The sequence below is a fragment of the Anas acuta genome, chromosome 6 (assembly GCF_963932015.1).
Source record: "Anas acuta chromosome 6, bAnaAcu1.1, whole genome shotgun sequence".
Taxonomy (NCBI): domain Eukaryota; kingdom Metazoa; phylum Chordata; class Aves; order Anseriformes; family Anatidae; genus Anas; species Anas acuta.
In genome coordinates this window covers 25,126,050-25,139,067 of record NC_088984.1, presented here as the reverse complement: position 1 = coordinate 25,139,067, position 13,018 = coordinate 25,126,050, and the positions used below count along the sequence as shown (strand labels likewise).

The 13,018-nt window shown below is 39.5% G+C and overlaps 1 protein-coding gene across 1 annotated transcript in view; it reads right to left on the bottom strand.

Moving 5' to 3' along the window:
- Positions 1 to 13,018, bottom strand: part of PPP1R1C (protein phosphatase 1 regulatory inhibitor subunit 1C) — a 46,543-nt gene that overhangs the window by 22,546 nt on the left and 10,979 nt on the right. Inside the window, 1 exon segment of the mRNA XM_068685923.1 lies at positions 250 to 287. Coding sequence (XP_068542024.1) covers positions 250 to 287 — 38 coding nt within the window.

The window sequence follows — 13,018 nt, the reverse complement described above, 5'->3', positions numbered from 1 at the left end:
CCAGTGCTGGCTGGGACGAGTTGGCAGGGCCACCTTGGACCAGGTCGGCTTTGTTTTGAGTGAACAGGGGCAGAGAGGAAATGTGCCTTGGCAGCTCCCTGCTCTAGGGGACTGGCTGTGCTGCTGGAGGTGGGGTGACAGCACAAAGAAAGACATCAGCTGGGACAGACCAGTAGGCCACAATGGGGTTTTTACAGGAGATCTATTTTAACAGTAAATACATTGTAAGAAAAAAAATGTTTCACTTACTTCTGCCTGTGAGATGTTTGTTCTCTTCTCATCTTTTTCTAGAAGAGGAAAAGATAGAAAAAGAGAAAAGTTAGTACAAAAGACTTTCTCTGTGTGAAGTATTGCAGCTCTGCCCTGCACCCTACAGCACCACTGTAAATAAGAAATTTCCTTTTTGATTTACAGCTTGTTTGTGTACCTCAGAATTCCAGAGGCCCTGATTACCGTTTAGACATGAGCACTGTGTCTAGAGCCCTTCACTCACATGTTTTGACTGTGAACTGACAAGTAGTGGTGTGTGGTCAGCACCCGGCCCTTTGGCTGGGCTGGCAGTAGGGCTCCATGCTTGAGTGGCCGTGAGGACCCAGGGCTGCTCTGCCCAGGCCCTGCTCTCTCCCATTTCTCCAGAAAAGCAGGCTTACCAAGGCGTGGTAGGTTGCAGTAAGCCTCAACAAGAACTCTACCTCCATTCAGCTGTTAATACACTAGCAATGACACTCAAGAGCACCTAACAGTAAGATGCAAAACCAGCAAACCAAAGCGTAACTAAGTCTAGTCTTTCATCTTAAAAAAACACTGGTGTAGTGTTGGAAACGGCTGTGAAATATTTCCTGGTACTGCTTGCTTTTGTTGCTTTAGTTTGCTCTTGAGCATAGGCATGGAAGAAATAGTGAATGCTAGAGATTTCTAATGGAAAAAGCACCTCTGAAAACCTAGCTGAAAAACTAAATGAAATTTCATGAAGCAGAGGAGCCAAGGATCTTCCTAACCATAACACTAAATCAGTTTGTGCATCAGATAAAATTATTTTTCCAGTGTTATCTTGATATGGTTAATGGTCAAAAAGTGTGTCTTCTGAGGATGATTTCCCAAATATTTGACAAAGATCATATGGGATCTTTGATGCACAATAATTTGGAGCTCTAAAATTTAAGTGTCTCTTAAAGACAGACATCATTGTCTAATTGTGCCACCACGCCTTACAAATTTTTCCACGTGCAGATACCACTGTGCAATTTCTACTGAGGTGTAGCAGATCTGAAGGAAGAACTAGGTCTGTGTAATATCACTTCATCCAGCTTAGTCTCTGTGTCTTGGCTGCTGGTGGTGTGCTGTGTGTGAAGAGGAGAGCCAGTCCAGGCAGACTGTCTGCATTTCCTGTTGTGCTCTTTACCCTCATGTCCAGGCATCTTGCAAATATTAATTGACTTAGTGGGTTTACTCAAAGTATGGATTTGCCATTATATTAGAGACATCCAAATGACTTACACTCCAGGTTAAAATATGTGGTTCAAAACAGAGCTGATTACTCCAGTGTGGTCCCAAAGATACGGAATTAGACAAGACAATCAGGAGGCCAGTTCCTGCCATTGACATTTGCATGACCTTGGGTAGATGACTAATCTCTTCCTTGACTTCCCTACCTGTAAATAACGATTGCAGTACCTAGTATCCTTTTAAAGCACTTTGGAGCATGAAGATAGGCTGGCTAAATGGGTGATTATTTAAGTGTTTGTAATCCTTCATATTGATAACATAACAGAGAGACACAGACTTCAATGACTCAACATTTGATTTTTTTTTTATCTGAGAATCCTGGATTTAGCTCAGAGGTGGAAAATTGAATAAATCAGGAACTAAGGGCAAGGAACAATGAAAAGTAAGTCATGTCCCATTACTTCTTGAAACTCTAAGCTTGTCCAAATTCAAAGTATTTTTGGTAAACTCAGGCTGAGACTTGCACAAGGAAAGAAAGCTGCAGTCAGCAGCTTTGTCAGGTTTCAGGTCTTGTTTCTAAGGATTTGCATTTCTCTAACCCTTTGCACTTGCACTTTTAGTGTTCCTCTTAGTGGGGTGACATTAAACCTACCAGAACTGGAAAGTTTCCAGCCTTTCTTTTCATCCAGCAGCCTTTATATGAGGATAATTTTGTGAACAAGAACTGGTCCTGTATGGAGCTACAAATCATTTATATCCACAGGGCAAGGAATGACAATAAACAGCATTAAACTGTGGAAATTCAAGAATGACTTACAAAAACACAAAAACAGTTTTTCAAATCCAATAGATATCAGAAATGAACCTGACACACCAAATGAAACAAACTTGAAGTAGCAGGTGTGAAGTGTTTTACATGAGTTGTGAGATAAAAGGGAAGACAGAGATGGTTGGAGGTATGTTTTGGTCAATGGTACATTTTGGTAGACATTCATTTTAAAGACAGAAAGGGTACTCTGCATGCTTGTTCTGATTTAAAAAAAAAAAAAGTTAATGGAGAATACAGATCTTTAAGGAGAGGCAATGAAGAATAGGAACAAGGGAAGCTGAGATCACTGTATGTCATAGACCAAGGCAGGGAATAGAAAATAAACAAAAATTTTCAACAAAAAAAACTGCACATAGAGGAGAAGGAAAAGACGTAAAGCAAGGAAGATAGAGCAAGAAGAGAGCAGCACTTCTTCTATGCATGCAGCTAAGGTAGTGATGGGAGACATGGGTAGTGGGTTGTAGCAGAAGCCAGGGGAGAAATTTAGAGATGACAGAGAGCAGAGCAGGAGGGCAGTGTGCGCTGGAGCTCGACCAAGAGCACCCTGTCCAGGGCAATAGTTTGAGCTATACTGGTGTAACTGAAGGGTTGCAATTATATTTGTATGAACACTCTTCCTTGGATAGAAATAGTATTTTCCCAGTGTAAATTACATTGCTTTGAAAGCAGTTTAAATAATGTTTAATGTAGCAGTTTAAATAATGTCGTGAAAGCATATTCTTAATAAGAGAGTGTCCACCAGAGACACACGGGTGCACACAGATGCTCTCACTACATCAGGTTGGTTCTGGCATGAGAAGAAATCTCAGAAACAACAAAATTTGTGATGGGAATGGATGTTATAAGGTAAGAAAGAACATGATCAGTCAGCTGCTGTGACTGAGACGTACCCACATAACAGAAATCAAATGATATTTCCAACCCTTACATCCCTGTCAAATCCATTGACAATTAGAAACTGAATTTCTTTACTAAAATCTTTGAACATAAATTCTTCTTGAGAGGGGTGAGGAAATGATCTGAAACTAAACAGACTTGATTCACAAGGGAGAATGAAATCCCTTGTTTCTCAGTGTCCTTCAGTTCCCATTGACTATTGTGCACACTTCTACTCACAAAAAAACCACCATATATTTATACAGAACAAGTAATTTCCTTTTCTTGTTTATAACTAGGCAATTACACATGGAAAATTCAATTGATCAGGTATACTTGTGTCTTATATGAAATTAAACTCTTGGTTAGATAACTTCTCCCTACAGGTTCTCTTTCGGGGGCCAGGGAGACTGTTTAATGATGCTCCATTTTCTTCTCACAAACCATAACATTGCTCACAGAACACAATACTGCTCTGTTATACTCCAGATCTGAATATATGGCATTTTTCCAGTTTGACTTATTCTCAGCTGCCCTAATTAGCTAACTACAATCTAATACTCAAGTCATTTCTTGACAGCTTTTTTTTTTTTGAACATTTATTAGCACAGCCACCCAACCAAGCTGGCAGAATAATCTGAGCTACTCCAAGGGTGTCCTTACATGAAGTCAGAAGTAAGGTGGTGTTATCCGAGGTCAGACAGGATCAGAGCATATGGAAGCTGGCTATGGGCAGAATGACAACTGCCTAATGCAGCTCATCACTCTTCTTATGCATCTCCATTGCTGTGGAAACAGCAAGGACATGCTGAGGGAAACCCGATGGTCGCTTTCAAGATCAAAATTCATCTGCCCCTCTTCTCCCACTGGGTAATGTTAATGCACTTGCAGCAGTGATGCAGGGCAAGAGGTGATGTGTTTTAAAATATGTGGCCTCTGATATCACTCATGGACTCTGCAGTGGAGTCATCCAGCCACAGCTCATCTCATCCAGCTAAGTACCCTTCTTTCTTTCCTCTTGGCAAGAATAAATAAAAGCCTTTTCTGCAGTGTTTCAGTCAGGAACTGGAGGAACAGACCAGGTCAGAGAGGCTGGCTTTTACACAAGAGAAACTCAGTAAAAGGCTAGTGTAGTTGTTGGAGGAAGCGTTGTGTAGAGAGTTTGGAATTTTCCTTGGGAAAACAAAGATGTGGAGTTTCAGATAAAATCATAGGTGGTTGGTAGGGTTTTGGAATTATTATTATTATTATTATTATTATTTTTGTCAGAGTATCTAAATTTCCCTTTAAAATAATAACTACAATAATTCTTTAATTGCTCAGATAGTGGAAATAATGCATGAGTCACATGCCTATAATAGATGTAAGTAAAAGAAAGAGTTAAACAAGAATGGTCTGAATCTCAGTGAAAGAAAGGGACAAGAAAGAGTTTAAGGACATGATGACATCAGTCTGGAGCCTGCTTACAGTCCTACCCCTGCACTGTGTCAATGGTACCACTGGAAAGAGCAAAGTAAATGAGCAGAGCTATGGACACAGCCTTTTGCATGCAGACTTCAGTGCAGGACACACCAAGCTATGGAGACAGAAATCAGGTGATGCTACAGCTGTGAAACAATTCTGCCAATTTTGTGAGTTTTTGTGAAGTGTCTCCATGGCGAAACACTACCATGCCTGTCAGCAAAGCTTTCTCTCTTGAAAAATGTGAAAGAAATGAACCAACTGCTGACTTCTTATGAATATGATTGATGATGACATAGAGTTTTGTAGGCAGAAAATTGAAACTCATTTTCCTGGCTCCGGCTCCACTTAGCCATCTCCTGAGATGGAAAGGAGGGTGGCTGTTGGCTCCAGGTGCAGGGGGTTGGTGTTCAGGCAGTGGGCAGCAGAAGCCTACAAAACCTCAAAAACTTGCATTCAAATGGCACAAACAATTTCAGGAACCAAAAAAAGAAATGCATTATTTTTCAAATAATTCTTCATTCTCTTGCCACTTAGTGGCAGGTGAACCTGAAATTTTCCTAATATTTTGGTTTCTGTCATTTCACATTTCAGTTTCTCCATCATAAAATAAAGATTTTTAAAATTATTATTAATCTACCAGCTTGCCTCACTGGTGTTTGATGACCACAGTTTGTATTTGCATTTGTATGTGTAAAATAAAGTCACTGAAATCTGATTTAGAAATTGACCGGTGTAATATTATTATTATTTTTTTTTTCTGCTATAAAAACTACATTTTCTTTCTTCCAGAAGACAAAATAAGATCAAAAATATTTCATGCTTTGCTTTTGGCAGAATGCTAACCACACATTGCTGGATTAGCTAGAACTTCATAGCTTTTTACCAAACCACTGAGCTAGGAAATGGAAAAAGTACAATAAGGCAAATATTAAAAAACAAAAACAACAACAACAAAAAACCCCCCATGTAGTTAATTGTTTCACTTTTGCTTGTTGGTTTCTATGTGCCTGTATCTATCAATGAGAACTTGACTATGAGTATGGATGTAATTACATTTAATTACAAAAAAAATATCTTGGTAGGCCCTCCCGGCATGAGGATATGTTTCTGAAAATTTTCACATTGCAAAAGCACCTCATTAAACTCCAGTATTGCAGCTGCTGTGGTAAATGTAGCTAGAGGGTCTTCTCCCTCCTCAGTCAAACGCTGACAGGAGAGTACATTCATTACTGTTCTGCTGCATTTCACACACTAAGCGGCATCTAAATTACTGCCTGCTTCTTTAGGGAATGCTAATAGCAAGATTTGTATAGGAAATATTAATAAAAACAGGAAAGAGAGGAGTTTGCTAGAAACACAAGCATTAGGATGCTTAACGTGTAAGGCACCTGCGGTTAAGGCATGTATCCTGTGGGAGATCCCGTGCTACCCTGACAGGACCTACCTGCCACCCTAGCTGAGGCGATTGTGTGGTAGATGGCTTCTGCACACCAAATATTGGCACAGTGTGGCAAGGTTGTCCTGGCTGAGAGGACAGAGAAAGATTGAACTGATGGAACCAAAGGGAATGGGTCAGAGAGAAATGTGCATGTGGGACAGCACAAGGAGGTGGCCATGGTCTTCTGCTCATGGGCAACCGCCTTGTAGGACAGGGAACTCCCACAGGGCTGCAGTACTTTGCATTACCATGCCCTTAATTGCTACTTGGAAAAAATAAAGTCAGTTATAAGAAAATAAACGTGAAAAGTTGCAACAACAAAAAAACTTCAGATGAAACCACAGTGTGGCAATTGTACTGATTTTACTGTTTTCTTTCCTAAAAAAGAGACTCCCGTTCTGCAGAATTCTCTTCCTGGACAGTGAATTTCTCTGGATTTATTTTGATATACTCTTGCTTACAGCATCAGAAAGTTGAATTGATTGTTCTGTTGGAAGTGCAGCACAGGGAGAGTCAATCTTGAAGCTGTGAGGAAGGGCTAGGCAGCTGGACATGGGGTGCTGCATAGCGATGTGCTTGGCTGGACAGAAAAGGACCCCAGTGTCTGTGAAGAGCAGACCTGTGTGCTCTTCCACCACCTGGCTGTTCCATGTCCCGCACCTAAACAAAAGGCCTGGATTCGCCTGGGCTTTCTTTACATCCAGACCACATAGTCTTATACCAGTGGGAAATGGCTCTGCAAGAAGTTTATTACTAACTCAGAATTTACATGCTATTTCAGCCCAAGTGTAGTTGGCCATGCCATCTCCTCCACTAAGCTGGCTCAATGTTGCTCTAGTTCATTTAGAAGTTTTTTTTCCAATGAGCAATGACTGTAACCAGCCTTTCAGAGTTAGCTAAAATGCCATAGGCCTGATGAATCAATTTGCTTGGACGTTTTATCTTTTTTTTTTTTTTTTTTTTCCAGGTAAATTAGCCCATTTATATTCACAAAGCTATTTCCCACCTTTGGTATTGAAGTAGCCATTACTAACTAGTACTGAGTGTGGACAGCTGTCACCTTAGTTATAGCAAATACTTCCTGATGGTGCTCAAAGACAACTTCTAAATGAAAAGAATGATCATACTTCTACCAACACAACAGCATCTGGTCCAAGCTGTGTCTGCATCACTGCACACCACACAGGCAGTACCCAAGGGCCCACTTACAGCTGCACAGCTGTAAGAATGTGAAATAAAACCCTATCATAATATACACAGATCAAAATTTCTTTAAAACATGCATTCTGATAATATAGTCTGGTTTAGAAGAAACTGGAGACATTACAAACAACAAATGTGAATCTAAATGCATTTGTTCACATCACACGAATCTCAAAAGGGAATTGTATGGTGGTGTCTGCTTCAAGAGCTTGTTATTCCAGTTTCACACCCAGCTATGTAAATCAGCCTAGTTTCACTGGCATTAAACTAGAATATAGCAGTGATGAATCAGGTCTGCAGCCTTACCACAGAGAACTCATGAATTGTTATTACAAGCATCAAAAAATCATCCTTCCCCTAAGCTTTATGTTTTCAATTTTCTGTTCTCCCTCCCTAAGAGATTCCAAACCTCTTAAATAAATACATAAATAAATAAATATCTAATTACCATACATCAATATAGAATCTCAAAATATACATTGGAAGATATTTTAAGTTCTTTATTTTCTCCTGTCTTATTAATAATGACTTATTTCTTATCAATAATGACTGAGTTGTTCTTTCTGCCTTCTTGGATACTTCGATACATACATTAGGCAAAACACCATCACATTCCTAACTATCACCATTTTGCTAGTGGAGATCCTCTTGTAATGCATCTAGGAGTGATGCACACAGACAGATGGGTGTAAGCAAGAGCACATTTGCATCTGCTGTGCTTTGCTGCTCTGCATAGGCAGGATGTGACCTGAGCAGCACTTATGCACTTTGGTGAGCATTTTTTACACAACTAGACCCTTTTAACAATTTTTTAGGCCATGGACAAAATATGCACCATAATCAGGAGCTTTTTTAAAGGCAAACTGAACTAATTTGACAGAATGGTAAAGTCCCCTTGTAATATTTGAGTGTTTTTTGTTGTCGGTGGTGGTTTGTTGTTGTTTGTTTGTTTGCTAGTTTTACTACTTCCATTTACTGTTTTACTTACTAGCCCAGTCATGATTTTACTAGAACACAAAGCAGCCTTTGTGGAAAAACCTGTCATGAAAAAAATCTTCCATGCTAAAATTTCTTCTTCTCATAGCAAAAGTCCTGCAACCCCGCAACTGCGAGGCCCTCTTCTGTAGCCCTGCTCTGTGAGAGGGTCGGTGAGCAGGAGTGCTGGAGCAGACCTTCCCAACAAGAAGTCCCTCGTCAGTTGTATGGGGATGGTTACAGACTTGGCAGTTCTTCCCAGAGAAAGAAATTAAGCAATGAGAAATACATTTAAAATATTTTTCTCTTTGAATAACTGATGACTGACTGAATAATTGACTTGACTTTAAATTAATGCTAGGCTTAGAGCTGCTTTCTTAAGTGTATCACTATCCTGAAGTGTATCTATGTACCACAGACTTCTCTTTGGTGAAGTCAACAGAGATAGCTCTCTAAAAACAAGGGGCAAGAGTGGAACAAGAACAAGAGTGGAATCAGAAGAAAGGAAGTCTTTTTCCTTTCAGTATCTCTGATAATATATATATATATATTTGGTCCAAATATAAACATCTTACAGGGTTTGGGGGAGTTTCTCCGAGATAAACTTTCCGTAAAATTTGCAGCTATCAGCTAGTAATTCATGGCATTACAGCTGGGAGACATCTCCTGCAAGACCACGAGGTGTCACTGTGACCAGAAGTACCCGGTCAGGGTTGGCCTGTACCTGGCTTCCAAGCCACAGTAAATTAACTCTTTCCAGAATATTTAAGTACTTTTTCCCATTTCCAGCACAACAAAGTTAAGTTTAATCCCAAGTCTTTGTCACTTGTCATCTGTGCACACACTGCAGTGGCTATTACGCTTTGACCCTCTGGAACAAGAGGTACTTCAGCGCCTGGTTTAGTTTACAGGAAGGTTAGGGGAAGTGAATACTGCTCTAGACAAAACAATTCCAGCCCAGAAGTTCAAAACAATTTCGGTGCTGCTCAGTGTAAATACTGTGGCAAATCTAAGGTCTGCATCAGCAAAACAAACCAGAATTTATGAGAAAAGCAAAAAACAGAAAATCATTTTTCTACTGACTTTACTAGGCCATAAGCAACAGGAAGTTTTGCCATTGACTTCAAAGCCACGGTTTTATCCAAGATAATATTGCATGAGTATGGCAAACAAATAAACAACCTACCAAATAATAACAACAACAACAAAATAAAACCAAGGAACCAACCAAGCAAGCAACAACAACACAGACAAATGACTGTCATTTAGTGAACTATTTCTAGCATTACGTCAACTAGGAAAGAACTTCAGCCATCGGTCGACTGACTTCTTAGTCTGAATTGTTACACATATGCATAATATAGATAACAATATATAAAAATATACACATATAAATAATGACAGTCACATTAATAGTCACTCCATCTGTGAGATCCAAGTTAATTCATTCAACTAGATAAAAGCGAGGCAAACTGAAGCAAACTGCTGTGATTGGTGATGTGGAATTTGAAATCCTTGGCCTGTTGGCCTGAATGTTGATTGTAAATTCAAGTCTCAGATGTGTGTAAAGTGTGTCTTAAAAGATACATGATGACTTGCACACAACTCTCTTTTATGGACATTCTTTTGTTCTGATTCAACTCTCTTCTGGACTGAAATGTAGATAAGAAAAATTCTTTGTGAGGCAAATATATGTAAACTAGGGTGACGCTGATTTCCTGGCATGATCTCTGGTGGCTCTGGGGAAAAACGTCATTACAGTAGGAGGAGAACCTGACAGCCAGCATTTTTATGTGCCCCAGGAGGTACCGGAGGGTCAAAGTGAAGTACAAGATGACCTTGGAAAAACAGAGTATCACAGAGATATAGAACAAGTCAAGGGACAAGGACTGGAAAATCAACCTAAAGCATGACACTTTGTCTCAAAATTTGACTGCCTTTGTAGAAGGAGAACTTACCTAATTAAAGGTTATACTGACACCAGGTCTATTCTGACACAAAAGCATACGTCAACAAAGATTACATCTTTGTTTTATGGATTAAGGGCAGTTTCCACACTCACAGCACAGACTAGCCTGGAACATGACAGTGAAAGAAAAGAAATGCATAGAGTAAAAAGGGGGGAAGTAAAGATAAAGATTGCTTTTAAGAGGCTTGAGGAGGGCCAGAGCTGTTCAGTGACTGCCAGCAAATACTTGGAGGAGCAGGAGCAAAGAGCAGAAACTTCCCACTGAAATGAATGTGTCCAAGCAAAACATACTGCCAAACTGTTAAATATTTGCAAATAATGGCTAATGTTTTACCAACTATTACCAAAGCACATTCACAAAAACGTCCCAAATAGTTTGCCCATTGACTCTAACACTCCTAACAATATATTAGCTTGTGAAAAGACTTAACATGTTCATTAAATATTTTCAAGTAAAAAGAGCTAAGTACCTTGAGAGAACAAGTTGGGAATTTACCAGTAATACTGAATAGTGTCAGTAGCATGTTACTGCCCAGATGATTGCTTGATTTATGTTCAGTCTGTGTTCAAATGAGATTGTGAAGTTGAAATCTAAATACAACCGAGGCAAAGATCATAAAGAAAAATCTAAGATGACCAGAAATACAAAACTAGCTGGTCCCCTGATATATGTTTAAAGCATTCCCTAATAGCTTTGTATAGAGGAATCAATTGCAATGGAAAATGGCTTGGAACTGACCCACTGGTGGCAATCTATGTACTGGAGATGTAGTTGCAGTAACTACCCCTGAGAGCTGTTCCTTTCTCTGCTGTGAGCAACAAGAACATTCTAAGTTCTAAAATAAAAGGCATCATCAACAGCCAAAGCTAAAAAAAAAGGTCAAACATTTCTTTGCTTGCTATAGCTCATAAAACAAGAAAAAATATCCTAGCTGAATGGTTGTATATTGTACAGTCTGGAAAGTGACATTTACCAGGGGAGAAGAAACCATATACCAAATAAAACTTTTCCTTAGCCACTGATTATTATTGCTGCCTTTGCAGTTTCCTTCCTTTTTGAATAATACCTCAAGGATTTCAGTAAAAATATGTTTTAAAGCTAGTCCTTGCCAACTACTCTCTGCTTTCCTATGATTAGATTACACATGCATAAAACCCCTCATGTACATGTATCAGTTTATGCACAAGTGAAGTGAACTATTAGCAATAGCGCTTCTTGTGTTTTGTGACCCTTATACAAAAAGAAGATGCAAATGTCACTTTTGTGGATTCATTCTTTGTTTTTCTATCTGGAAGTTTTCAAAGAGTCAACATAATGAGGTTCCATAATCTCATTCTCACCATGAGCATGGCTAGACAGGATGGAAATGACAGGGCAATCATTTGTTAACGCAGACTAAGTTAGCCTGTAATTTCCAAAGATGTTTTTCAGAATTTCTAGTAACCTCAATAAATACCAGGGCCAGAGGGGATCCTGTGTTTTGTGTTATACGTCTTCATCTGCACTGTCACAATCAGCAGCACATCATTGTGATTCATGTGGAATGAATTGTTCCACACCCTCCTACAGGATATGCTATACACATTAAGGCCCAAGTCATCCACTAGCATCAGCATTTTAGGAAGCCTGAAAGCACATTTCTAAACAATTACAGCTCTGCTGTCTACTTACCTTATTTCAAAAACAGAAAGTAAAAAAACTAATGTTGAACTGGATTAAAACACCTGGATCACAGTTCTTTTGATGAAAAATATTATTTTCTCTCTCTCCCCCTCCCCGTGGTTCTCCCAGCCCCCTCCAACACATTTAGTTCTTCAATATAATTCCAAATTGGTGGTGGTCAGAAAAAGAACAGGAAAGGTTCACCCACGTCTTTGCTTTACACCACTGTCTGAGAACAGCTACATCAGAGAATTCAGAAAGACTTGAAAGGAATGCTATCACCACAAGCCTTTCTCTTTTCTGAGTAATAGAGACTCAGTGCTGAAACGTTTAGGCTGTGGGATGTCTGTGTACCAGGATAAATAGTACTGCAGGATGCAGTAGAGTTCACTGCTTTACTTCAATAAGAAGTTTCCATCTGGCCCAACTAAGCTCATGCACTGCTGTGTGTGACTATTCTCTGCTTATGTTCTCAGAATGAAGGATATGGTCTCAAGTGGAATATACTGCCTTTAAAATGCACATTTGTGTACTTAGCACTGCTAATGGACTTCTGTAAGTGTGGTTTGGCTCCACAAGATAAAAAAAATGCCAAGACATTCACTCTCTGTGGTATGCCTGTGTCCTAGGTATCCCAAGGAAAACATGAACGAAATGAGCATGTAACTGCACTTCATTCTGCTGCTATCATACTCTCTTGATCACCCGGTAAAGCTATTTAAGGAAAATATTAGAAGTGATGATTTTAAATACAGACACACGATTAGGGTTTTGAGGGGTGGAAGAGGAAAACAGTTCCTTCCAACAGACATAGGGTATAATTCTATCCTAGAACTGTTTAGTAGGCTGGTTCAGCTGATCATATTTCCACAGCTCATGACACAGCCAGCTCAGACACAAGGAAAGCAAAGCCAAGCTCTACAGTCCCCTTACACTCTCTGAATTTCAGCAGTCCAGCCTTGTGCAGTTGGTGAAAACTCCCCTGACTGATAGCATCTTTTTGCTTAGAGTTCCTGCTAGCTTTCAGTCCAAATTCATTAAATGCCTAATGTTGGTGGATGTTGAAGTGAGGCTTTAACATGAATTACTTCACATAAAGAGTTAATTGTTTTTTCCTCCCTGGAAGCTCAATAAATGGGGCTATCTTGATTGATG